The sequence below is a fragment of the Astatotilapia calliptera genome, chromosome 23, assembly GCF_900246225.1.
Source record: "Astatotilapia calliptera chromosome 23, fAstCal1.2, whole genome shotgun sequence".
Taxonomy (NCBI): Eukaryota; Metazoa; Chordata; class Actinopteri; order Cichliformes; family Cichlidae; genus Astatotilapia; species Astatotilapia calliptera.
The window spans coordinates 1217828-1242258 of record NC_039323.1 but is presented as its reverse complement, the minus strand read 5'-3'; the positions used below and the strand labels follow the sequence as shown (position 1 = coordinate 1242258).

General features: G+C 43.1%; 1 protein-coding gene across 1 annotated transcript in view; it reads left to right on the top strand.

The window, feature by feature from the left end:
• The first annotated feature begins 48 nt into the window (after positions 1 to 48).
• cers1 (ceramide synthase 1) overlaps positions 49 to 24431 on the top strand; it is a 32299-nt gene continuing 7916 nt past the window's right edge. Inside the window, exons 1-2 of the mRNA XM_026158625.1 lie at positions 49 to 1336; positions 21953 to 22112. Of these exons, the coding sequence (XP_026014410.1) occupies positions 1088 to 1336; positions 21953 to 22112 (409 nt within the window). The 5' untranslated portion in view covers positions 49 to 1087. The remainder of the gene's footprint in view (positions 1337 to 21952; positions 22113 to 24431) is intronic.

Sequence of the window (24431 nt, the reverse complement as noted above, 5' to 3'; positions counted from 1 at the left end):
TGGTGTGTGGATTTGTGTGCCTGAATGTATTAGAGACCGGAAATTCAGACATGAACGCGCTTTCTGAATTATCTGTGATGCAAATCGTGCACATGACGCTTTTTTCTTTCAAACACAAAGACAACGGTAATTACGTCACAGCCCCTCTGCTTTTTCCCCCCCTTTCTATTTTTCTTCCATTTATTTATTTTACCCGGTTTCTTTTAAGCGTAGCTGGGTTGTCTGTGCGTCTTTGAACGCACCAGTGAGCGCGGCTCGTCAAACCCTCGGACACGTTTAGTAGCCAGACGAGGAGGAGGAGAATAAGAGGAGGCGACGGGGCTCCTGGTGGGATGAGAACATCCTCATTCATCCGTTTTCTGAAGCTGGAGTAACTTGTGTTCGTCTGAGACTCGGCCGTGTGACGGGAAGCTGCAGGTTAAACTCAGGAGACGTTATATAAGGCGAATAACGGACCCCGATGAGAGCGCGCGTGTGACAGCGCAGCAGGGTTTGCCACCATCACCGGAGAAGCGACAGGAGCTTTGGACCTCTTTTTTCACCCCCCCTCCCTCTGTGTTTGTGCGCTCAAAGGCGATAAATGCTAATTCATTCAAGTCGCTAGCTAGCTTGGAAGCCCCTGCCAATGCTGCTCCATTCACTGCGGTGTGCGCTGCGATTTCATTTAGCTAGGCGGCTAACCGGGGCGCAGATGAGCTGAGTGCGTAGCGGAATGATTAACAGAAGAAACCTCCTCCAGACTGCCGCTGATGGCTCACATTAATTGTCTGTACTGGCTTCGTAATTTTTCTGCGTGATTCTCGAATCCAGCCGCGCAGTCCGCCGTGTCTGCTCTCATACCTGGCGGGGGCCCTGTATCATTCATAAACTGTCCTGGACGCAAAAGAATGGGCCCCGGTCTTAATTTGGAAAACAAAGAATTAGGCTACTGAAGAGGTTAAGCTGGTTAGAGAGGCTTGCTCTGGCTTCTTTTTTTAAGCACAGCTAGCAAGCTGTTGAACCAGTCAGTCGCCGCGTCTGGACCGCACTGCTCGCTGGTGTCTTTGCCCATATTTTTCTTGCGTGCTGGTTTTTGCGCCTCACCACAATGGATAGTCTTGCCGGGAGCGCCGGGGCGGTTGAAGTGGAGCCCATGCCGGGCTACATAGAGTTCATCACCAGATCCGCCATCGTCATGCTGGACGCATGGAGAGACTGTAGCAGCTGCGGTCTGGAGCTCAGCAAACGGACTTTCCTGGATAACGCTTACATTACCTGGACCGAAATCGCCCTGTTTTTCTTTTGCGCCTATTTGTGGACGAAGGTCAGGAGGGGACTGACAGAAAGTCTGTTTAAGGTGGGTGCCATGCAGTCCCTAATACGCTCGGCTTAGGGATTCTTTCTTCTAATTGAAACAAGTGTGGCCTCCCATCTGTCAGTAGTTATAACGGGAGGCGCACGATGCTCTGTGCAGGCAGGTGGGAGTTTAAGAAGAACTGTCTGGAACCTGTTGCAGGTTTAATACAAAGGAACAAGTTAGAGGAAGGGGCACCTTAAATCCTTCTCAGATAGCCTAACCACAGTGTCAGAAAATATTAACCTGACTCTCAGGCTACCACAAACACAGCTGCAGCGGCGCGCGCAGCTTCCCGTACCGCAGGTTCTCATTTTAGTGCCGTTCAAGTAGGGGACGAAACTGTCCGTATGCTCTCGCAGATGCACACGGTAGCTGCCGCACAGCTTCACAGCGCACGCTCTGAATGTGCACGCTGTGTGCAGAGGAAGACAGGGGGACTCCCAGGGGAAGAAATGTGTGCGTGTTAGATAGCCTTATCTACACGTGCTGGGTGAACAGGTCCAATGGATGCTTGTTAGAAAAATTATTCTAGTTTCACTTTATTTTGGAGTATTTTATTAATGCTGCACGCCTTGTTTCTGCAAGTTTATTATTATTGTTATCCATCCATCCATTCTCTTCCTTTTATCCTTCATCATCATCATCACGGTTATTATTATTATTATTATTATTATGTAAATCTTGACTCGTCGTGTTTCTGGTAATTAGTCACAGATTACAACTGTTGTGTTTTAAGGGCAACTAACCTATTAGAAACGATATAATTTCATATTATTAGCAAGTGATGCGGATTTCCTGCCTGCGCCTCCCCTCGCTTCTTTCTTTATCACACACACACACACACACACACACACACACACACACACACACACACACACACACACACACACACACACACACACACACACACCAATCTGCTTTCATAGAGTAGAAATGGTGATTTTTTTAATGTGTGTAACCATGTGCACAGAGTGTCTCTGAGAGCAGCCTGGCAGCATGTGTTTTACCTCTGCGTGTCTCCTGCTGGTCACATACTCAGACTATTCTTTTACTCATCTGAGGCCTGAGCATTTCCATCCGGCCGGCGTTGCCAGGGAGGGGCTCTCTGACCACAGACTGGGCATGTGGTCTCTGGCCAGTTAATCTGCCCGGTGGTGGGGGCGGGGTGTCTACACACATAGATGTTGTGATGAGGATGATTCGGCCAGAGTTGCACACAGGAGCTGAAAGCACTGTGTGCAGAGCCAGATGCTGCCTGTGAATGTAAAGAAGGAGGCCTGTTTTCATTTTTACATTATGCATGTGTGTCAGCGTATGTATGTTTGACTCAATGAAACATATGTGCTACATAATGGGGTGGGGGGGTGGGGTGGGGGGGGGGGGGCTGTAGATGCTGAGTCAAAGCTCAGTTCACTTTTCGAGTTCTTATCAGGGATGAAGAGGATGGGCTCAGTGTTCGTTCAGCCATGTGACTGCTACTCATCAGAAAAGCTCAGCTGGCTGCCAGAGGAGCCCGACGTCCTTGTGCGATGTCTTTCTTAGCAGAATGGGAACAAGCCTCCCTCTCCTGAACTTGGATTTGAAGTAAACGACAGAGCATTTAACCTCGACCTGTTCATAGTTACTCACTCTGTGCTGTTGCTGTGGTTTCTGATTTGGAGTAAAGTGGCTAAACTGTTATACATAAACACACGTCATTAACTTCAGAGCTGATGAGACCCTACGTGCATCAGATACTAGCACAGATGTTAGATGTTTCCTGGTGCTTTTCTGATCGATTAAATTTTATATCTGCAAGGAATAAAGTCACACAAATGAACAGTGCCAAAGCTACATGTAAATGTTAATATACAGAACTGTAGACATATCCGCACATCATTACCAGACAGCAGCGCTTACATTCCTGCACTCTGTGATACTGGCTCATATCGAATACTGTATTTCATACCAGCTTTGCTGCTATTGGGCCAATCAAACGCTACAAAAGAGCAATGAAGATATTAGATAAGAAACCTTTTTCATATCACCATTGTCAAATTTAAATTAAAAGTTTCTACATTTTACTAATTTCTAATTGTTTAAATCTGCCTGTCTAATATACAAAGGTCTACATGGTCCGGTGCCTCCACCAATGAGTGATTTTATTAAACAAAAGTCCAGCAGTGTTGCCGGGTCCCGCCTGACTGGAGCCACTGTTAGAGGTGACTGAACTGGCATTCAGACGGAGCACCTTTTCACAGATGCTCTGTCACATCAGGGAGTGCGTACACTAAAAAGGGTTAGTGTATTACAAAAAGGGAAACAACTATTAGTGTAACTGGTCAGTGCAACATCAGGGCAGTCGGGGCATGTGCAATACTGGGGTTTGCAATATAATTGACGTGTTTCCGTTATGGTCATCTATACTGTCCTCTGTTGTCCACTCTTCTTGTCATTGTTTCTTCTAATATGATGTGATCACTGTTTTCGTCTTGTGTTTAACACCAACCTGCCAGAAGGTCTGCGGATGGAAGTTAGCCCAAGGCTGTAATCTGGCATATTTACATTTGTTAAAATCTTAATTAATATGTATTGCCCCTCTTTCTAAATAAAATAAATAAATAAGAAATAAATTAGGTACTGCAAATATTCCCGTGGCAACAACTGAGTGAACATGGTAAAGATGACGTGCTGAGCATCAGAAAGAGGAAGAATTGTGATTTAAGAGACTTTAAGGTTGTTGCTGATGTGATCAGAGGTCAGAGGTCAGAGGGTGGTGAGACTGCTTCGAGCTGATAGGAAGGCAAGTGACTGATATAACCACTCATTAAGACCAAAGTATGCAGCAGAGCGGTGCTGCGAGTGGTGGTGTAATTGTGGGGGATATTTTCCTGTCACACGTTGTGTCCCTTATTACCAGCAGAGGAGCATTGACATGCAACACAATTCAACACAAAGGCTTCACATGAAAGAACAGAATTGACTGAATTGTTTTCAGTGGAAGATTTTGTGATCTTGTTGCTTTTACATTGCATCAACTAATATTTTGTTTCGTGGACATTTAAAGGTATCGCCTGGTACTCAAGGACATTTTAATGGCTGTTTTATCTTTGCAAAGTAAATCATGGTTAATTGCAGCCCTGCTTTCGCCTCTAACATTAACACCTGTAGATGATGCTTTGACGGATAAAAATAATTAGTTTCCTGTTTTGTTACTTACAGCGCTCCCAGTCCCTTTTGAAGAATGAAAGTTGACCCACTTTACAAGTCTACAGTTACCGGGGTTTGCATTTTTTCACTGTGGAAATCCCAATTATGAAAGCAGAGCAGAATACTGGATTTTGATTGGTGTTTGGCCAGCTTGCCTTGTAACAAAAGCCGAACCTTGTTCCACTTGGATGACTGATAGAAGCACAGAGACACATTCAAAGTTAAAAAGAGGCATCACGCTTTCTGGGAGGCTTTATATTCACAACCTGGCAGTCCGGAGACATTTAGATGCAGCGGCTATTCAGGCACGCGGACAAGCGCATATCTTTTTATGGTGCGTGAACTTTGTGCCTCAAAAGCAAGGAAATTAGGTCAAGGTTGCAAACCTGGCAACAATCCTACGGTGTTGCGTTTGGTGTTTGTGTGAACCAGAAAGATACCAAAGCAGCCTGCACACACGCTACTATCACTTCACGTCACCGAGCCCTTGGGGAGGGTTAGCCGAGCGCAGTGGGGGTGGCACCGAAGCGCATGTGTGGTCGAGTGTTTTTCAGAATGTTTCACATTCGGTTTGGTGTCTGAGGCACAGCAGCACCTTATTAGGTTAAATACAACTTGTTTATAAGGCACTTGAGGTCTGCTGTTGCACAAGATGCTGTAGCGCATCATTAGCACCACGACACCGTTTCAAAGGTGCACAAGACCTGCAAGTGCTGGAAGACTTTTCTTCTGAGGAAAATGTGACACAGAATAATTACACACGACAGCTTTCTGTTTGCACAAACATCTTTGGTTCTGTGTTTACGTGGTTTACACGGATGCTTGTTGTTAGAGTGTGCATTACACTTATCAGGGCGTGTGCTTGTGTTTATGAGAACGTAAGACTTTAAAAACATTTGTTTATGTTTGCATGCATTTTGTCTGTCATTAAGTCCAATTTCAAAACGGGCCACTCCCGACTCCCGGCAGCAAAGGAATGACGACCGGTGTGTGAAATCAGTGAGGAGAGAGAGGAAGGGCGATAGAGGAGTGAGCAGAAGAGAGAAGCGGTGATTAGAGGGAATAATAATAAAAACAATAATCAAGAAATTAATGAAGAAGGAGGCAGGGGAAGGAAGGAAGGAGAGGGGGAAGTGAGCTGAAGGGTGTCATGGCTGGGGCCGAGCCTGCTGACTCAGCAGGCAGCGGCCAATCGCTAACACAAATGTGCGTACACACCCGCACGCACGCACATGTTTGTAAAAGCACATGTACCTGCTGTTCACCATCTAAATGCTGCATTAGGCTGCATAGTGTCTGTGTTTTAAAAGTGGTAGTACTAAGTGCTCAGTGGTCAAACTGGGAGCAGGAACATTTGTCTTACACACACACACACACACACACACACACACACACACACACACACACACACACACACACACACACACAGCTTGCCAGCTTCAGCCTTGTTGCAGAGGTTGTCTCCCGTTATCGAGCTGAATGGTTCCTCATCCTCGGCCGCTCTAAATGTGAAAGCAGCCTGAGGTTTGACAAGGTTCCCAACCACAGATCCCAGATCACTTTCCACTAAGCCTCTGCTCATTGTTTTGCATTAGAGCCACAGTGAGAAACCTGAAACTGGACTTGAGGTTGAGGGGAAGCGATATCTATTCAGCCAAAAGTGCCCACTCAGGTGAAACTTGTAGGAAGTGTGTAATTTTGACACTGATTACAAGCAATCGTTATTTGTCGAGAAGTTTTCCTCTCCTCTCCTCTCCTCTCCTCTCCTCTCCTCTCCTCTCCTCTCCTCTCCTCTCCTCTCCTCTCCTCTCCTCTCCTCTCCTCCCCTCCCCTCCCCTCTAATATATCATCACTTTGCATTTAGACAGGCAGCACCTCCTCCATCACCTGTCACACGATCTTTCTCTCCTGTGTGCTCCAGTGTGTCAGACATCATAAATACACAGCACTTACAGGTGCATTAAAGTGCCAGGCTATCCCCGCTGTGTTCTCCACAGAGCATGGCTGCGATTAATCATCATTTGTCACTGCGCTGGATCAGTACGGATGTTATACGTTATACGTGCACATGTACATTTTAGTCTGAATAATACCAGCGTAGCGTGTTCCTGACAGTGCTCACACATAGTTGAATGTCTGCTCATAGCTCATGTGCTAATAATGGGCTTCACGCACTTGCAGACTTGGTCCCGCACTGGTCCGTTTCAGCCTAGCGTGCACTCGGCTTCATGCCGACTAGCGCAGATTTTATTTCCTTTGCTTTCTAGATGTTTTCACCTGCTGAGTTTCGTATACCTGCATATGTGTTTTTTTGTTTTGTTTTTTGTCAAGATACTAAAATCATTTGGAACTCCCACACAGCTCCCACACGCTGCCTATCCATCAGTGCCACGCTAACTTCATTTCAGAAACCGAAGCAGAGTTTCTGAAATTAAACCAGCGCAAACCAGCGCAAACCGCTCTGGTCACCACTTCCCAAAAATTGGCCTTTTTCTGCAGACAGATTCATCACATGTTTGACATTTCATAGCCTGAATTATATAAATAAGTGTCAAATAGATTATTAATGAGTTGTCATTAATTGAGTCCTTAATGTTAACCTCCAGCAGGCTTCAGATTTCTGCAGACTTTCTTCACATTTACTGAATCATCTTGCAGACGACTCTTTCATATCCCAGGATTTAGTGCGACCGTGAGTCTCTGTGACTCCAGACAGAAAAGCACAGCAGATCGTTCATTTGATTTGCAGATAAAACTGAGAGTCGTGTGCAGCTTTTAACAGCGTGCACCAGCAGCTACAGAGCGGGGTCATGCATCAGCTCTGTTTGGTGAGTGTCACGGCGTTCCCTCCGGTTGCCTGGCATGTGTCGTGCGGCCTTGACCGCAGCAGAGTTGCCGTGCCGCTGGCCAGCTTTTTTCTCTTCCCCTTGTTTTCCTCCAGACTGACACAGTGGACAGGCCGCCACTGTGCAATAACACGCTGTCACTCAAGTTTTCACACTTGGCAGATGTCCTTCCTCTAACAAGGACACTTGAGGACTCAGCAGTCATGAGAAACCCCAGTTCATTCGGTCTGCTCATCACTTCGCACGCATTGTTTTTCAGAGCCATCTCTGCAGCACTTGCGTGCTTCATTTGTTCAGTGTAGTTAGGGGGAATCTAAGATCCAGGCATTCTTTGGAGCAGTTTTGAGATGCAATTAGATCAGTTTCTTTACCCCAGTCTCTCTCTCTCTCTGTGGGAAACAAACACAGACACAGTCTGTGCTAAATGCGTCCAGAATAGTTTTCTTCTTTAGTCTTTGTCATCCTCTCTTTCAAAATCTCTTCCTCTCCATCCCTCTGTTGCACTCGCCCTTGGATATCTTCTTCTCTGTCTCACCACCCACCGTGTGCTGTTGGATTTTATAGCTACACATAGCAAAACTGGAGTTTAGAGCTGGACCTTTATAGGTTCTCACTGACATCTGGCAGTGATTATAGAGGCTGTTCTTACAGGAATAGCCAAGGTGAGTGAGTCAGAGACAGCATGCAGACACCGGCATGTCACGCTTCACCATCCTCTCCAAGACAAATTGTAGCATTACAAACAATATGAACATTAGTGTGTGATAATATTTTTTAAAGTGGATCCATCATGCTAAAGTTTGGCTGCATGGTTTTATTCTTGGACTAACCTTCGAATGACTTACAGCTCAAATTAAGACTTATTTATCTCTCGCGAGGCTTCAGTGGAGCCCATCAGTTCATGCGCTCCTTTTAAGCCAATTTTCTTCTGATTGGCTGCCACGTGCAAATAGAATATTTGAGCAGCAGGTGGGTGGGGCTTCTGCGATGGCCTGAGAAGACCATATAAGAATATTCAATTTCCTTAACATCATACAGAGCCAAGAGCAGAAAAAAAGTTTCTAACCAACCATTTAAGGAGCTTTGAGCTCTTAGTGATCCCGGGCACAAACTGTGGTCGTGTTTGATATGAACATCTGTGTTTAGAACAGACCTGTTGTGTATTTGTCATTACTCGAGAGTCTAATAAAAGACCATGATGCGTTTAGTATCGTGCCCAAGCATACTTCAACATGCAATCCAATTCAGTTTTATTGATACAGCGCCAAATCACAACAACAGTCGCCTCAAGGCGCTTTATATTGTAAGGTAGACCCTACAATAATACATACAGAGAAAAACCCAACAATCATATGACCCCCTATGAACAAGCACTCTGGTGACAGTGGGAAGGAAAAACTCCCTTTTAACAGGAAGAAACCTCCAGCAGAACCAGGTTCAGGGAGGGGCGGGGCCATCTGCTGCGATTGGTTGGGGTGAGAGAAGGAAGACCAGAGTAGGCGGGGACTTGCTCCAACCAGCCTTCTGATTCACAGATGATCCGCTCTTTCTGGCTGCGATCATTTACTGTGACTATAAAATGTGGGAAATTACAAAAAATAAATAAATATGGAAAACTATCAACAGAAAACGTTATTAACTACTGAAGCATTTGAAAGCTAAAGTGGGTGTCTGCACAGGTGTGAGTGGAGTCATATCACAGGTTCTGTCCAAACTAACAATTCAACTAAAGTCGTTATTTCATTTCAACTCCATCATTTATGTAATGAGGTCTCTCTGTGGTAGCTATAAGAATTAATAGTGTCTTTATCTTTCTCAATATCTCGGTGCCACTTTGAAGTACTCCATCCAAGTGTTCTCAGAATGGTTTTTTCAATGACTTCTGTTCATTTTTAATACGCCTGGCCTTTGTGTAGAAGCTGTTTGATATGTTTACGGTGCTTGCATCATAAATTAATCTTAAATAAAAAGGACGAAGTTAGATTTCCACACCGCTCTGGTGCGATTCTTCCTTTGGGGGTTTTGACGCACTTGTGTCTTTTTGTCAGTTGCATGGTTGCAATATGTGGCTTGCAAACAACAACTCTTTTCATTACATCCTGGATACATTAAAGCAGCTACATGAGGGATTAGCACCAGAGCTAGGCTAAACATTAGCAGCTGAGCTTGGGTATCTTTATGCTGCACACTTGCTTTCACTGCGAATCATTTTACACGTCTCAGACGTGACAACAATCAGTGGTTATAATATGCAGACTGCATAAATAAACTATAAAAGTTCATCAAATGTAAAGTTATGGTAAGTCACCATATGACCTTTCCATTGTAGCAGTTAGCTTTCCTCTGTATTTGTTTAATGATGGTTTAGACCATCATGAGTAAATTGCTGTGATGCACTAACGAACGCCACCTGCAGTGCAGCTACGTAACGAACCATGACAGATACGTTCACGTCCACCTAGAACCACCTGAGGCAAAGACTCTGCAAGACCTCTGGCACCGCAGGAAAGAGTCCCATCTTTCTATTTGCAACGCATCAAACTTGTTCCTCTGTATGGCTGCATGACGCCAATAAGCTCGTATCCAGTGGGCTCACAACCATATAAAACAACATAACTTCCATGTCTGCTAAGTCCTTTGAACCTAGATTCTCTTTTTAATGAGTTAAAAGCGTCGTATAAAAGTCTTTACGACAACAGCCTTGAGTTCCTGATTGCTTTATGGTCTCAATCATTAGTTTCAGGTCAGGTTAAATAGAATATTTACATCAGTTACTAACAAATTAGTAGGTCGTTTCACACTCATACATACACCAAAGTGTGCTCAGCTCGAGGACTGTAATTGGACTTCACACTGGCTACAACCGTCAGTGTTCACAGCAAGAATCAACTGTTTACTTACCATCGAACATATTTAATCCAGCCGGGTGTGCTGCTGATACATAATCAATGTTGCTCACTTAACCTCTGAATAAAGCTTTGTCTGATCAGAGTAAATTATTCCATTGAAGACACACACACGCACACATGCATTTTACTATTACAGTCCTTGTGCTGTCACAATATGGTCCATACTGCATTATGAACGACAGCCATATGTCTTCTAGCTGTTAGTTGGAGTATCTCAGCTCTTTGAGTGTGTATGTTGCTTTCTTTGGTCCTTCTGCAGAAGATTCTTGTCCTGTGTTACTTCTAAAGGAGAAAAGTGCCTGGAGGTCAAAGTTTATAGAACAATGTCACAATGTGGGTTTCACTACTGTTACCATAAATCATATTACAGAGACATATAGTATAATACTATGGCATTAAATCATTAGACACAAATGATAACCATGTGACCATCACAGGCTTTATGTTGCTGTTGCCTGTGACAGAACTAATGAAGTAGACTGTATGACACTTATGAAACTGTATTTCTGGGTAGCAGTGTTACATGTTGTTCCTGCTATCGGACAGATCCATAGTGCTTTGTCATTTTTACCAGTTGGATGGACACAGTCCTCTGGTCTATATCAGCTTAGAAACTTTGCTGTAACCTGCTTAAACCTGCTGGTCTGATTGCAAACAGCAAATATGAAACTTGAACCAGCTCCATCTACACTAGAAACGATACTTAATTGTGCAAAACTGCAGAAGCGGTTATATAATTGTCTACTTGTCATTAGGAACCAGGTAGATGAGGGTCAGTGTCATGCAGGACGTAAACACTTCACTTGCTCGGCTTTGTTTTTCTGAGGCAGGTGTAAAAATAGGACTAACGGATGAGTAAAAACTTGGTTATATAAACATAACAACTGTATAATACAAAAAAGAAACTGTTCAGTCCTCTTCCAGTTGAACGTTAGGTCTCAGTCAGCATAGCTGCTAATCTGTTAGTTAGGAAACATAATGCTGCTTCACATATGTAATGATAAGTTAATGATCATTTGTCAGTTAATCTGAGAACAAGCGTCGGCTTATTGGCTCCACTAACAGGCTACACCTCCTCCTAATAGGAGCGGCTGCCTTTTCTCTCCCCATGTCATGTTAAGTTTGACACATTACAATATGTGCTGGAATATAAAACACATACCCTGCCTTACCCATGTCTTATGTCAATGAAATAATAAATTTACTCAGCAGGAAGTGAAACTACAGGTTTATTTTTGCCTCCGAAGTCTCTGGTAGAACACGCTGAACAGATTCAGAGAGTTCCTCATGTTTTATTGTGCCGTTTATAGTATGTATGGCATGCAAACCTTTGTTTAAATAACCAAATCAAGTTGATAATCAGTCAAATTCTGTTCATCCTGAAGTTGTTTCCATTTTTCTGTGTTGAGTGCACCTAAAAACAATAATCATGATTGTGGCGTACTGAAGCCAGCAGAGTCAAATCTTCAGAAATGGCTTTTCCATGCCACACTAATGCACTTCTGCAGCTGTCAGTCACGATTTCTGTTCATTCGCTCAGCTGGAGATGCTGATGGGTTATCAGCGCTCGTCCAATCACGTTCTGGCATGCAAATTAGTTGTTTCACTAGACAGAGCCCTGTCTAATCGTGTGTCTTTAATCAAATCAAGTTGAAATGTTCAGCAGTTTAGGAACCTTCACATGAAAGTTTAAAAACCCATCAGATGCTGTTTGGTCCTGTTAGGCTCACTTCCTACAGATGTATTTAGAATTACAGTATATGTTGTTTCCCTTGAAACAGGAAAATATTTCTGGTGTCCTTCAAAGCCCACATTTGACCTTTCATTTATGGGGCTGAATTCTGAGTTATTTAGTCGGGTCTTTAGGATTTTCTGTAAATTAAAAAGTGAAAGTTTTGTGTTCTACAGTATGCAAACAGCAGTTAAAAGCTTCTGGCCATAGGCTGTAGTGTAGGTGTGAAAACCAGCATAAAAGTACCAAATCAAATGTATGTTTGTAAAACATCTGACTGCCGTAGTGGGAATTGTTCATGTGTGCATCAAGACACATATGTTCCTTCCCTTTGTGATTAATCATCCAGTTTTTTTCCATAAAGTCATTCATGCCGTGGTGAGCTGATTCATCCAAGGCTCAGAGAGAACTGAAATCCATCTCTTTCTGTTTAGTCACATACAAATTAGCAGTTGACTCATTTCCCAGCATCCACGGCTCGCCGTCGGCCTCAGCAGACCTCTGAGTAGGCAGGATATGAATGCATGCCTACAACATACCAACTGGAGAGATTAGAAGACGAGTCAGGGCGCGTCTGTCGCTGTCCGTAGAGAATAGGAGGAGAGAAGGAAGGAAGTGTGAGATGCTCCAACAGTGCAGTGCTAGAAACAAATCAGTGACGTTAGTGGTGTTTGTCTTTATCTCCTTGTTGGCCCACAACACTTCAACACATCTTTGATATGACTCGACTTTCACATTACTGGTATTTCCTTTGTTGCTGCTTCACATTAAAGGCCAGCCACTCTTGAACTACCCAGAAGCTTCTAATGAGAACAATAGAGACTGCTAATAATATAAACGGGTCACATTTGCTACACAGTCTCCACTGATTCACTGAGCTTGTCCAATATTTCTTACAAATACTTGTTACATTGTAAAGTTAGTGGGTACATGATGCATCTTAGATTAGAGTCTGTGAAGATTCTCAGTCATCCAGGTCATCGTAGTCTAAGGAGCTTGCAAAGAAAAGCGTCTGGACTTCTTTAAGTTGCTTGAAGACGTTTCACCTCTCATCCGAGAAGCTTCTTCAGTTCTAAGGTCAAATGGTGGAGAGTCCCAGATTTAAACCCAGTGGGAGTAACCCCCCACAGAGGGACAAAAGGACCCCCTGATGATCCTCTAATCGCCTGAGCCAAGGTGTGAAACTGGGTGTGGGTCCCAATCAGCCAGAGTTTCGGGTGAGTTCATTGTGAAACCTGGCCCCACCTTATCATGCGAATTCCTGAGGTCAGATGGCCCAGGATGTGAGTGGGCGTTAAGGCGTCTGGGAAGGGATCTCAAAACTGGATTATAGATGGCAGAGAGTTGGTGTCGTAAACCCCCGCCTCTGTGGGGCCAGGTTTCACAATGAACAAACCCGAAACTCTGGCTGATTGGGACCCACGCCCAGTTTCCCACCTTGGCTCAGGCGATTAGAGGATCATCAGGGGGTCCTTTTGTCCCTCTGTGGGGGGTCACTCCCACTAGGTTTATATCTGGGACTCTCCACCATTTGACCTTAGAACTGAAGAAGCTTCTCGGATGAGAGGTGAAACGTCTTCAAGCAACTTAAAGAAGTCCAGACGCTTTTCTTTCCAAGCTCCTTTGACTCTTAGATTAGAGATTAGAATACGCTGTTGACATGAAATTCACTGAAACGGTTTGAATCTTATCTGTCTGATAGAGTTTGTTCTTGTACGTGTGGAGCCTTCCTTACATATGGAAGCGAGTCCTGGAGTTCCACAGGGTTCTGTGCTGGGACCAGTACGTTTTACATTACACATGCTTCCTTTAAGCAATATGATTAGAAAACCCTACATATATTTTCATTGCTATGCAGATGATGCCCAGATAGAAATCAATTATTTAAACTACAGGCGTCTTAAAGACATAAAGACCTGGACGTCTTGTCATTTTCTGACGTTATTATATTCGCCCTAAAAAAAGAAACATTGTATCTAACTACATACTTACTCTGGTTAGTGTTGCGGTGGCCTCCAGCAACACTGCGTGTCCTTCAGTGCAGACATTTAGCTACATTACTTCTAGGCTGGACTATTTTAATTAATCTTCTCTTTGCCTTACAGTGTTAAGTGTCTTTAGGTGGCTGTTGTTGTGATTTTACGTGATATAATTGAATAACTGCATCGCTGTGTAAACTTCAGTTATGTGTAAAGTCCTTATTGCTGTGGTCACTTTTAGATGGTATGAAAAACAAGAAAATGAAGCTCTGTGAGGTCCGTCTAACTTTATGAAATGGTGTTTTGATCTAAGCTGATCCAGTTTAAGGACTCCAAGCAGTGGTTGCTTGATTTTCTACATCCATGGAAAACAAGATGAGCGCAAGATCAACTCACCACAAATATCAAAGACAGGAACAGGAAGTGTAAGCATGCAGAGTGTTCTTAACTAATCAAATCAGCTATACAGGTCAGGCTTTCTAAACAATGCAATAAGTGGAGTGTTTCCAGCTCCTTCTGTCTCTCTGGGCGATAATCTTTATCCCCACTGACAGCTGTCCCCTCTTCACCTTGTTAGGAACAAGCAATGACATGGATGGAGTGAGCGAGATGATTTTGTCTTTAGAGAGCCAAATAACCCGAATCAGGTGAGGAGGTGGGCTGGAAGTGTAATGAAAAGGATATTTGGTAATTTCGCATTAAGGTCAAGCCAGTGGATTCTAACCTACTTAACGGCACGAGAAACTTCTACGAGATGGGGTTGCGTAAATGGTTAATCACAGATAAACAGGCTGTCTTTACTTGCATATATATATATAGTGTAAAAATCTGGCCATCCCTTGGATTAGCCTTTGCAAATCCTATTTGGCCTCGGTGTGGAAAAAAGATGTAAAGAGCACAGAGGGAATGTGTTACAGAATCCAGTTTAAAGGTGACACTGAGACGGACGCAGTGACGTCAGACTCGCTGAGAGGAATCGAAGCCAGGCTGAAGCAAAGGAATGAAAGAGGTTTAGAGAGAGAGTGCAACCCTTATTGAACAGAGCCACGCATGAGCCAGCATCCTGACTCACTGGCCCAGTTTATCTCCTTATGCAACAGGCCACAGTCCATTCACCTTCTCTCATCACTCGCTTCCAGGAAGTGCAGGGGGAGGGAGAGTGAAGAGGGTAATAAGGGGGTCCTGCTACACTTAAGCTGGGAAAGAGTGGGGAGAAAACCGATAAGGAAGTGGAAGCATAATGGAAAGAGATCGTAAGCCACACTGCAGGGCCTTGCCAGCATCCCTGCATGGTTGCTATGGGAACCAGCCATTTGTCATCAAGTCCCTCTCACACTTCCTCCATATACACTTGTACACTATACGTTTTTCTCCTTCTGTTTTAAAGGCCGGCCTCTCTCTGTGGCAGGGAGAGAAACCACAGAAGGGGACAGAGAGATGAAGCCTCCGGCTAGAGAACGAGTTCAGCCAGAGTCTGTCTGTCAGAGCGAGAGAGGAAGAGGGGGGGGGGAGCTGTTGAGTGGTCGTAGGTCCCAGCTGAGTGTAACTCAAGGCCCTGTCATTTATCCGACAGAGGACGAGCGGATTATCTCAGTGTCCTTGACCCACTATACCCCCGCTCTGTAGGCTGGCACAGAAAACCGAAGGGTAGATGGATGGAGTGGGCGGAGAGGACCCAAAGAGATGGTGGGCTGGGTGGCACGCAGCGAGACAAGAAGGGAGCCGTTGGCAGACTGTTACATAATCTCACAATCTGCATTTGAAACAAATGTTGTGGGGTTTGGGATACTCGAAGGCCAGAAGACCAGAGTATAGAGAGCGCACCTTTCCCAGAATGAATCTTTGGTATTCCCCAAAAACACCAGTGACTCAGTCATAAATCTGCTAACAGCCACTCGATGCTGTTGGGTCATATCACTTTGTTGAGAGTGGCATTGTCAAAAAATAGCCAGCACAGGGGGGCTGCCTTGCTGTGTGCATGTTACAACAAGTACTGAAACCTAATACAAACCAGGAAGGCCAAAGTAATAGATCCCTGCCTGCACGTCTACAAAGAAGCCAATGTTTTGTGGTTGTCATTGTAATCTTGCAGGGATTATACACACTCACCAAAAAATATAACAACTTGGTTTATTATTGGACTTAATACTCAGGATGTAAGGAGCACCAATACACAAAAGGGTATAAAAAAGTAACAACCATCGATTTGCTGTACTGTGAGTTAGAGCCTGAGTCATACAGGAGCTCGCTCTCTCTCTCTCTGTCTATATATATATGTCAGGTGTAGGAGACCAGCTACTATGGAGGCAGAGCTTGACTCTGCACTGCATTAGCTGTGATGTGTACGCTGCTGTATGTGTTGATATTATATTGTATACACAAATATATATATAGGTGAATATCTGTATATCTGAGAAATACCTTCTAGCTATGCTTTGCATTCTGGGATGCAGCAGCAAGCTGTAGTAACTAGCTGTAAAATGACCCGAGGACTCATTTGGATGAGCGGCGATGTTTGGTCAGATGACCACATTTGTCTTTCGTTTATTTACTTTTGTTGCTCTCGCTGCAGACACATCTGGCCAATAAGCAGACTGAATGTTTGGTTTGTAGCAGCACATTTGGGTTGCTACGAGTGCAGATTTCTTTGTGTGAACAGAAACCAAACCAGACGAAAAAGCTAAAAGTCGTGCAAACTCGTGCATGATTTGGATCAGAGTAAACAAACTATTAGAAGTCAAAAGTTTAAAAGCGTTCAGCTCTTTTTTTAGACTTCCTCTGTAAATAGTTTTGGCTGCTATCAGTTTTTTCTCTTCTCAGCCTGAACAAGAATAGCAGAAAGAATGAAAAGTACTCAAATCCATAGACTCCAAACACAAGATGGACTCTACTCATCAAACTGTGGGACACTTTTCACTCATTGGCTAGCTACATGTTACTGTAATTTTAAAAAAGGACCACGATGTCTTATTTAATACAGTTTTAAAGGACAGATTCAACCATAAACTGAGGCCATAAATCAGGGAAGCACTTCTACGATAGTTTACTCTTCACACCCAGACGTCTGTCTTCCATAAACAGTCTATGCTCGTGTTAGACAGTTTTGGTACAGTCCACAGAAACACATGGTAGTGTTTGTCACTACACGACTGGGACAGACCTTTGGTTGTGTAACCCAGTGCAGAGTCGCTGCAGTGGAAACACAGTGACAGAAATACTGCAGATGACTCAAAACACATGTAATGCATGTGATGTGTGTGTATATATTTATGTAGTGTAGTGACAGACAAGTCTGGGCGAAACAGCCAGAGGTGAATATAACAGATAGGATCCATATTTTTTAACTTTACTTGGAGATGGATCCGGAATGAGGGCGACTAACCAGTGAGATATGAGCTGGTGCTTTTGCTGCAGCCTGTAGCAGACTCGAGTGTTTCTTTTTTGCTATTCTCTTTTTATTAAACAACCTATATAAACACAAATAATCCAAAATAAACATATAATCAAGAACAGACGTAAATAAAAAATAAAAATAAAAATAAGAAAAACAGACGGGTGTACCCTCTAGTGTGTATGTACTCGCACGCACATATTCACTCACACACCCATATTCTTAAGCATACATACACATACCTACTTACATATGTGTTCACTTGTAGTCTCATACATACTAACATATACATATAAACACATAACGATTCAGAAATGTGGCATATATAGTTACAGAGATTCAAACAAGATCGGGTCTCCTTAACTGGATGTAGTGTTTCCATTTACCCCAAATTTCACTAAATATATCAAACTGGAGTCTTTTAATGAAGGTAATTCTTTCCATTTTAAACATCCCATGTACAGTCTCATGCCAATCACCCAGTGATGGAATTTTCACACTAAGCCATTTCTTGGTAATAATTTTACGGGCAGCCAAACTCAGGATACCATACAACTGCTTAGACATTTTATCTACATTTACTGAGTATAAATATCCAAACAAAAGTTCGTCCCAATTAAAGGGAAGCTGCATACCAAAAATAATCTGCAACTCAGAGTGGATCAATACCCAAAAAATGTTGATCCTTGGGCAAGACCAGAACAGATGAAAATGTTTTACTCCTTGGGCCCCACAATTTCTCCAGCAATTAGAGTGATTAAAATAATGTTTACTTTGTGCAGGGGTAATAAAAAACCTACAGATACTCTTCCAACCGTAACATCTCCATGTATTAGAACTAGAAATTCTCCACTGAAAAGCGCACTGCTCATACCAAATGTTATCTGATATTGCTATATTTGTTTCATTTTCCCATTTTTTTTTGATGTAGGTAGTATTCCACTTCTTAACCTCTTGTATACCCTTGTACAATCTTGAAATCACCTTAAGGCCTGTGTCAGCCTGATAAGCCTTGACAAATATACTCAGAACAGGTAAAGAAAAAAGATCTGTTCTCTTAGGTATAAAATTATATAGATGATGCCTAATTTGTAAGAACCTAAAAAAGTCCGTTTTACTTAACTGGTATTGATCTTTTATTGATTGGAAGTCCCTAAGAATTCCCTTATCGTAAAACATACAATATGCCGTTAAACCTTGTCCAGACCATTTTTTATATCTTACGTCTAATTCATTAGGTAAAAAATCACTGTCAAAAGCGCACCATCTTAAAATCCTAACCTCTTCAATCCAATCATTCTTATTAAGAAATTGTAACCAGAGTTTTAAAGGTAGGTTAATCCATTGGTTTCCTTGATGAATTTGTTTTTTAATAAGTGTCACATCCCCTAGAATTGCCTGAATTGGAGAATCTTTTAAGGTCACTGTTTCTAGTTCTTTCCATCTCGCTTGATAATCTACATTACACCAACACACTAATGTCCTCAATTGAGCAGAAATATAATAGTCTTTCAAACATGGGAACCCCAACCCTCCTTTGTCTTTAGCCAACTGAATAGTTTGGTACTTAATCCGTGGTTTTTTCCCCTGCCATATAAACCTAGAGATTATTTTGTCCCATTCCCGAAATTGTTTGTCAGTTATTTCTACAGGGAGTGTTTGGAACAGGTAGAGCATCCTGGGCAAGATATTCATTTTAACTGTATCTATACGTGATTCAAAATTAAAAAATGGTAATAAATTCCATCTTTTAATATCCTCATTTATTTTATAACTTAAAGGATTAAAGTTTGCATTGTATATCTTAGACAGATCTTTAGTAATATTTACTCCAAGATACTTCATCTGCTCCGTTTCCCATTTCAAATTGGCTTTAGCCTTAATTTCATAATTGGGCTCATAGTTAAAAGTTAATATCTGAGTCTTCGGACTCGAGTGTTTCAGCCACTGTGAACGTGGGAAAGCTTATTTTTTTGAGTGAATCGAGGGGGGTGTGTGTTAAAAGAGTGTGGGAGGGGGGCTGTGTGCTGACAGCTGGCTTCTATAAATAAATGTCGCAGGCAGGAGGGAGACGAGGGTAGTGAGAGAGAGCTGGGGGTGAGGGGAGGAGACGGATGGGAGGGCTGATGGAGATGTACTGGAGACTTAAAAGAACGTGGACAGTGTCATGACTTACTCAGCACGCACCGTGTCTCAACCAGTCAGCAGCCCCGGCTGGGGATCGTGTGCCCTGCCCCCCGCGTGCTGCCTGTTCTTCTGAACATGTAACACATAATCTCACATCTGTGTTGCTCCATCAGCTTCTCGTCCTGTTTTGACTCGTGCGTGTGACGCAGACAGACGTCAGACCCAGAAAACAGCAGAGACACAAAAAAGCAGGAGAAGGAGGATAAAAAACCTAAAAACGGGAGTAAAAGTTAGAAACAGCAGCGTCATGCAGGAAAAGCAGAAACCAGAACGCTTTCTAATCTGCAGCCACGCTCGCTCCATTAATTTGTCATGTATGTAAAAGGATCACGGAGCCGTAGACCAGCAGCTCGGTAACAACTGATTGAGATGCAGCGTATCACTGACACAGCCAGCTTTCACTCTGCTGCCTCCTGTTACCGTTTCATTGCTTTCCAGCGCGTGTGCGTGTCGTTTGTGTACGAGGCGGTGAGCTGACTCTGGTTTCCTGTCTTGGCGCAGCTGTGCAACACTAAGCACTTGCCTGTCTGATTAATTTACCTGGTGCACTACTTCACCTACGTGCTGTGCCTTTGTCCACGTCTCTATTAGTTCGACGGTCACAAGTGATTCCTCCCTTTCATTCAAAATTAATCAATTATGCTCATTTTTAAGAGTTTCTGCTGCCGCGACAACAAAAGGCCTCACAAAGTGGTGGAAGTGAGTTTGGGGGAGGGCAACCAAGAAGATAACACAGGCTCAACGTGAGTGGGTGGGTCGGTTAGGTACCGCCTACACGTGTTTGTCTGATGAGGAGCCTCTTCACCAACTTCCTCTATTTCTGCTTGAAAGCAAAGCATTAGCAGACTTTTCTGGGGACTGGCGGTCATGTGCTGCTACTGTAGTCTGCAGAGGCGTGCTGAAGCTCGCGAGCTTCACAGACTGCAGGACGTCGTTGTTCTCCAAACCGTGCAGCTGACCTCTCTTATTTAATGAAGGGCATTTCGACCCCTGCACATTTTTTAGTGTCTGTTCAGTTGTTTGTACTTTGGTTTCATTCTGCACTCAGTTGCCAGATTATTAGGAACAATTAAACAAGCAAATGATAGCCTGGCTGTAAACTGCAGTGGAATGAATCCTCAACATGCTGGTTTTACTTTTCAGTCTAGTTTTGAAGTGCAGAAGTTAAACAGATGTTTTATTACACTGTATACAAATGTGAGTAAATTTAGCACTGGCTGTGTTCGTTTCATGCCGTCCATTCAAGCATAAAAAAGGAACCAAACTATTTACAGACAACTTAACAACTAACTAATTGTGTGTTTGTATTTTTTTTTTCAAAAAAATGGCATGATGTGCAGTGTGTCCTTAAAGTTGTGGTAACTGTTTGTGGACGTCGTGTGTAGAAATGGGGAGCAAAGACCTGATGCAGTCGGTCACGGTCAGTGGATAGTTGCTGTCAAGAAGCCATTCTTAAGATAAGGAAACAGGCAGAAAAGGCTGAGGTTTGCCAGATTACAGCAGAACTGGAGTGAAAATGAGTGGAAATAATAATAATGGAGTGATGAAACCAAATTTGAGATTCTTCGGCTCAAATCATCATCAGTATGTACGGACGAGGTGAGGAGAGATGCACACATCTGTAAAACATTTCAGTAAGAGGTGCTGGGGATCCAAATTATGGACGTAGAAAAGTGCCATCAGATTTTGGTCCACCTGACTGGCAGCAGCTTCAGTGTCAACATTGCAGTCATGCCAAACACGCTGCCAGTGCAGCGAAAGCAACCAGTGGAAGAGGATCAGTCATGGATTGGCCTCATCCGGTCAGAGAAGATGCCTAACAGACTTCAGACGCTGTTAGGAACAAAGCTGGTCACACCAAATATTGGCTTTCAAGCAAATTGCATTTTTGCCTTGCATACTGCATTTCCATATACTATTGCACATTTCAATAAATCGCTGTACCTACTACTTATTCACAGCTCGAGACTTTTGCACAGCACTGCACCTGCAAAACTCTCAAAGCTTCATGAAGCTTCATGCATGAACTGTTTAGCTTACTGGCAATAAACTTGCAACTCTGTGCAAAATATTTGAAATTAATTATTAATGATCTTTCTCAGTACTTGCAGTGCAGCGCAAGACAAGATCGATTCTCTAAAATGAATTATGGGCAACTAAACGACTTCCTCAGCTCTGCAGCCTCAACGTGTATCAGCCGACCGTGAGCAGAGCGAGCAGCCATGTTTGCCTTCCCAGACTCTCACTGCATGTAGAATAGATTTTTTAAAAAGCGTCAGTTTCCAAGGATCTACCCAAAAGTCTAGAAACAGCTCATTTAATTCTCAGCTCGACTTCCTCTGGTGTTTTTTTCTCACCGTCTCTCTCTCTGCTCTCTCTGCAGCCTCTCGGACAGTGGTGTAGGCTGCTGCCCAAAGATGCTGCCAAGATGCCAGAGAGCGCGTGGAAGCTGGTCTTCTACACCATGTCCTGGTCCTACAGCACCTACCTGCTCTTCTTCACCTCCTACTCCTATTTCCATGACCCGCCCTCTGTCTTCTACGGTACGATACACAACACTGATCACGTCTTCTGTAGCCTGTGCTAACTGAATCCTAAGCTCTTCATCATACAGGATGCTACAAAACCCGAACAGGCGAATTTTAAGTCACAATTCTCTCAGCACTTTAACTTACACAGATACCGAACCTCTCAGCTCAGAAGCTGAAGCCATTTTAATCTAATGAAACAGCAGGAGCGCTGCCTAATCCTGTGGAGACACTGTGGGGGTAAAATGCCACCTTGAGTCCTCAAATAGGCAGATATTTATAGCAGCGCATGCAGGATGTGGTTCTGGTTTATGCATATTTGCAGCTTTTAACTGGTCACCTTTTATGGTTCTTTAGGATTTATTGTAGTTTTTTTATACAATGCAAAAAGCATATTTATTTACTTGTTTATACAGACCAGTATTTGTTAAAATAAAGCTATCTATTAATAATTTATTCATGTTTTCCGAGTTCTGCCCCACCGTTTACAATAAATCAGCGGCAAATTGTACTTCATGGAGAGCAGCGCCGCGGCTGAGACCCTGTGTAGTGCTCATCATTGCATTGCTAATAGAGGATAGATGCACACTGGGGATTTCACATATAATTCAGTGGTGCCTTTCATAGACTCTCAGCCTCTTCTATCAGACACAGAATTGTCAAGGCTCCTGCGCCGAGCTCACAAAGGCTAGCTGACGGCGCCAGGTTCGTGTTTAATCGCTGCTTCGCTTTTAATAGCTGTCAGCCTGAGATGTGTGCAGAAGCTTTATTCCTCTACAAGGCTGGACTGTTACTAATGGAGGGAGGAAGGGAAAGAGAGATACAGCTACTGTGAGAATTTAGGAAATTAGTCGAAATCAAAGTGCAGTGACGGGACTGAGGAGGAGGAGTGTATCGCTGCCCCAAAGAGATGAGAAAAGCTTTGGTCCCCAGTAGAGGGGAAAAAAGGCTCCAGTTCCCATGCCTCCCCCTTGGCAGCTCCTCTGTTGTGATGCAGCTAGCGGCCCTCCTCTCAATGTTTAATGACGGACGGTCCAATCAATGAACATTACACAAGGCCCCAACGTAACCCCATATCACTGGAGACGAGCCTTACTCAAACACAGGAGGAGAAAGTTTCCGTCCAACATCCGATAGGTTTCAGTGATATAAGCCAGGCTACATGCATTTAGCTCGTTTCTCACAGCACTTTAAAAACCCTCTGTAAAGCTCTCGGGGATAAACGCGATCGCTCCAGCTTCCTCCCATCCTGACTACCACAGCTGACCCTTCACTTCTGGTATCCCCTGGAAGTTATTGTCCATTTGCAGCGGGTTTCTTGCATATGTGTCACACTTAAATGTTGTTGAGCATCAAATATTAGCCAAAGATAACCATTTTTAAATGATGATTTCATTTATTAAGGGAAAAAAATCTTACCTGACCCTGAATAAAGTAATTGGCCACTTTTGTTAAGTCATGAATTAACTGTGAATGAACCATTAGCCACTGCCAGACCTGATAAATCAAGAACTCACTTAAATAAAACCTGCTGACTGAGTCAATTTAGCTAAAAGAGCTCAAAAAGCAACACGTCAACATGAGTCATTGACATCTATCAGTCTGAAAAGAGTTACAAAGCCATTACTAAGGCTTTGGACTCCAGAGACCCCCAGTCAGAGCCGTTATTAGTCACAGTCACAGCGACAGTCACAGTCACAGCTACAGTCACAGTTACAGTTACAGCTACAGTCACAGTCACAGCTACAGTCATAGTTAGAGTTACAGTCATAGTTAGAGTTTAAAAAAAAAGCCTCCACAGTCGTCTGTTTCATGAAATACACACATATATATATATATATATATATATATATATATATATATATATATATATATATTAAATATATATAAAATTGTAGGTTGTGTATCCTTCAGGTGTTAATGGGGTTATTGAAAATGTGTATATGTGCGTATGTGTGTATATACGTAGGTATGGATAGATAGAAACATATATGTGTATATATTAAAAAAAAATAAAAATAAAAATTACACATAACATATAATGTAATTACAAGGAGGTATTTCTGTAGTCTATTGATACTAGATAGTGGAAAAGGGGTGGGATTAAATAAGCTTATGCTTCTTCCTGCTCCTTTTTGAACATGGACGTTATTTGGAGTTGTGGTTGCTCGTTTTCCTTTTGTTTGCTTTGTTCATTTGTCTCTTTTAATTCTATTTTTTTTAATACTTTTTCAACATGTTCAAAATAAAGATTCAATCAATCAATCAAATGTGTCACAAACAGTGTGGCTGAGTCATTCTTCACTCAGTCACCAGCAGATGCTGATGGTGTTT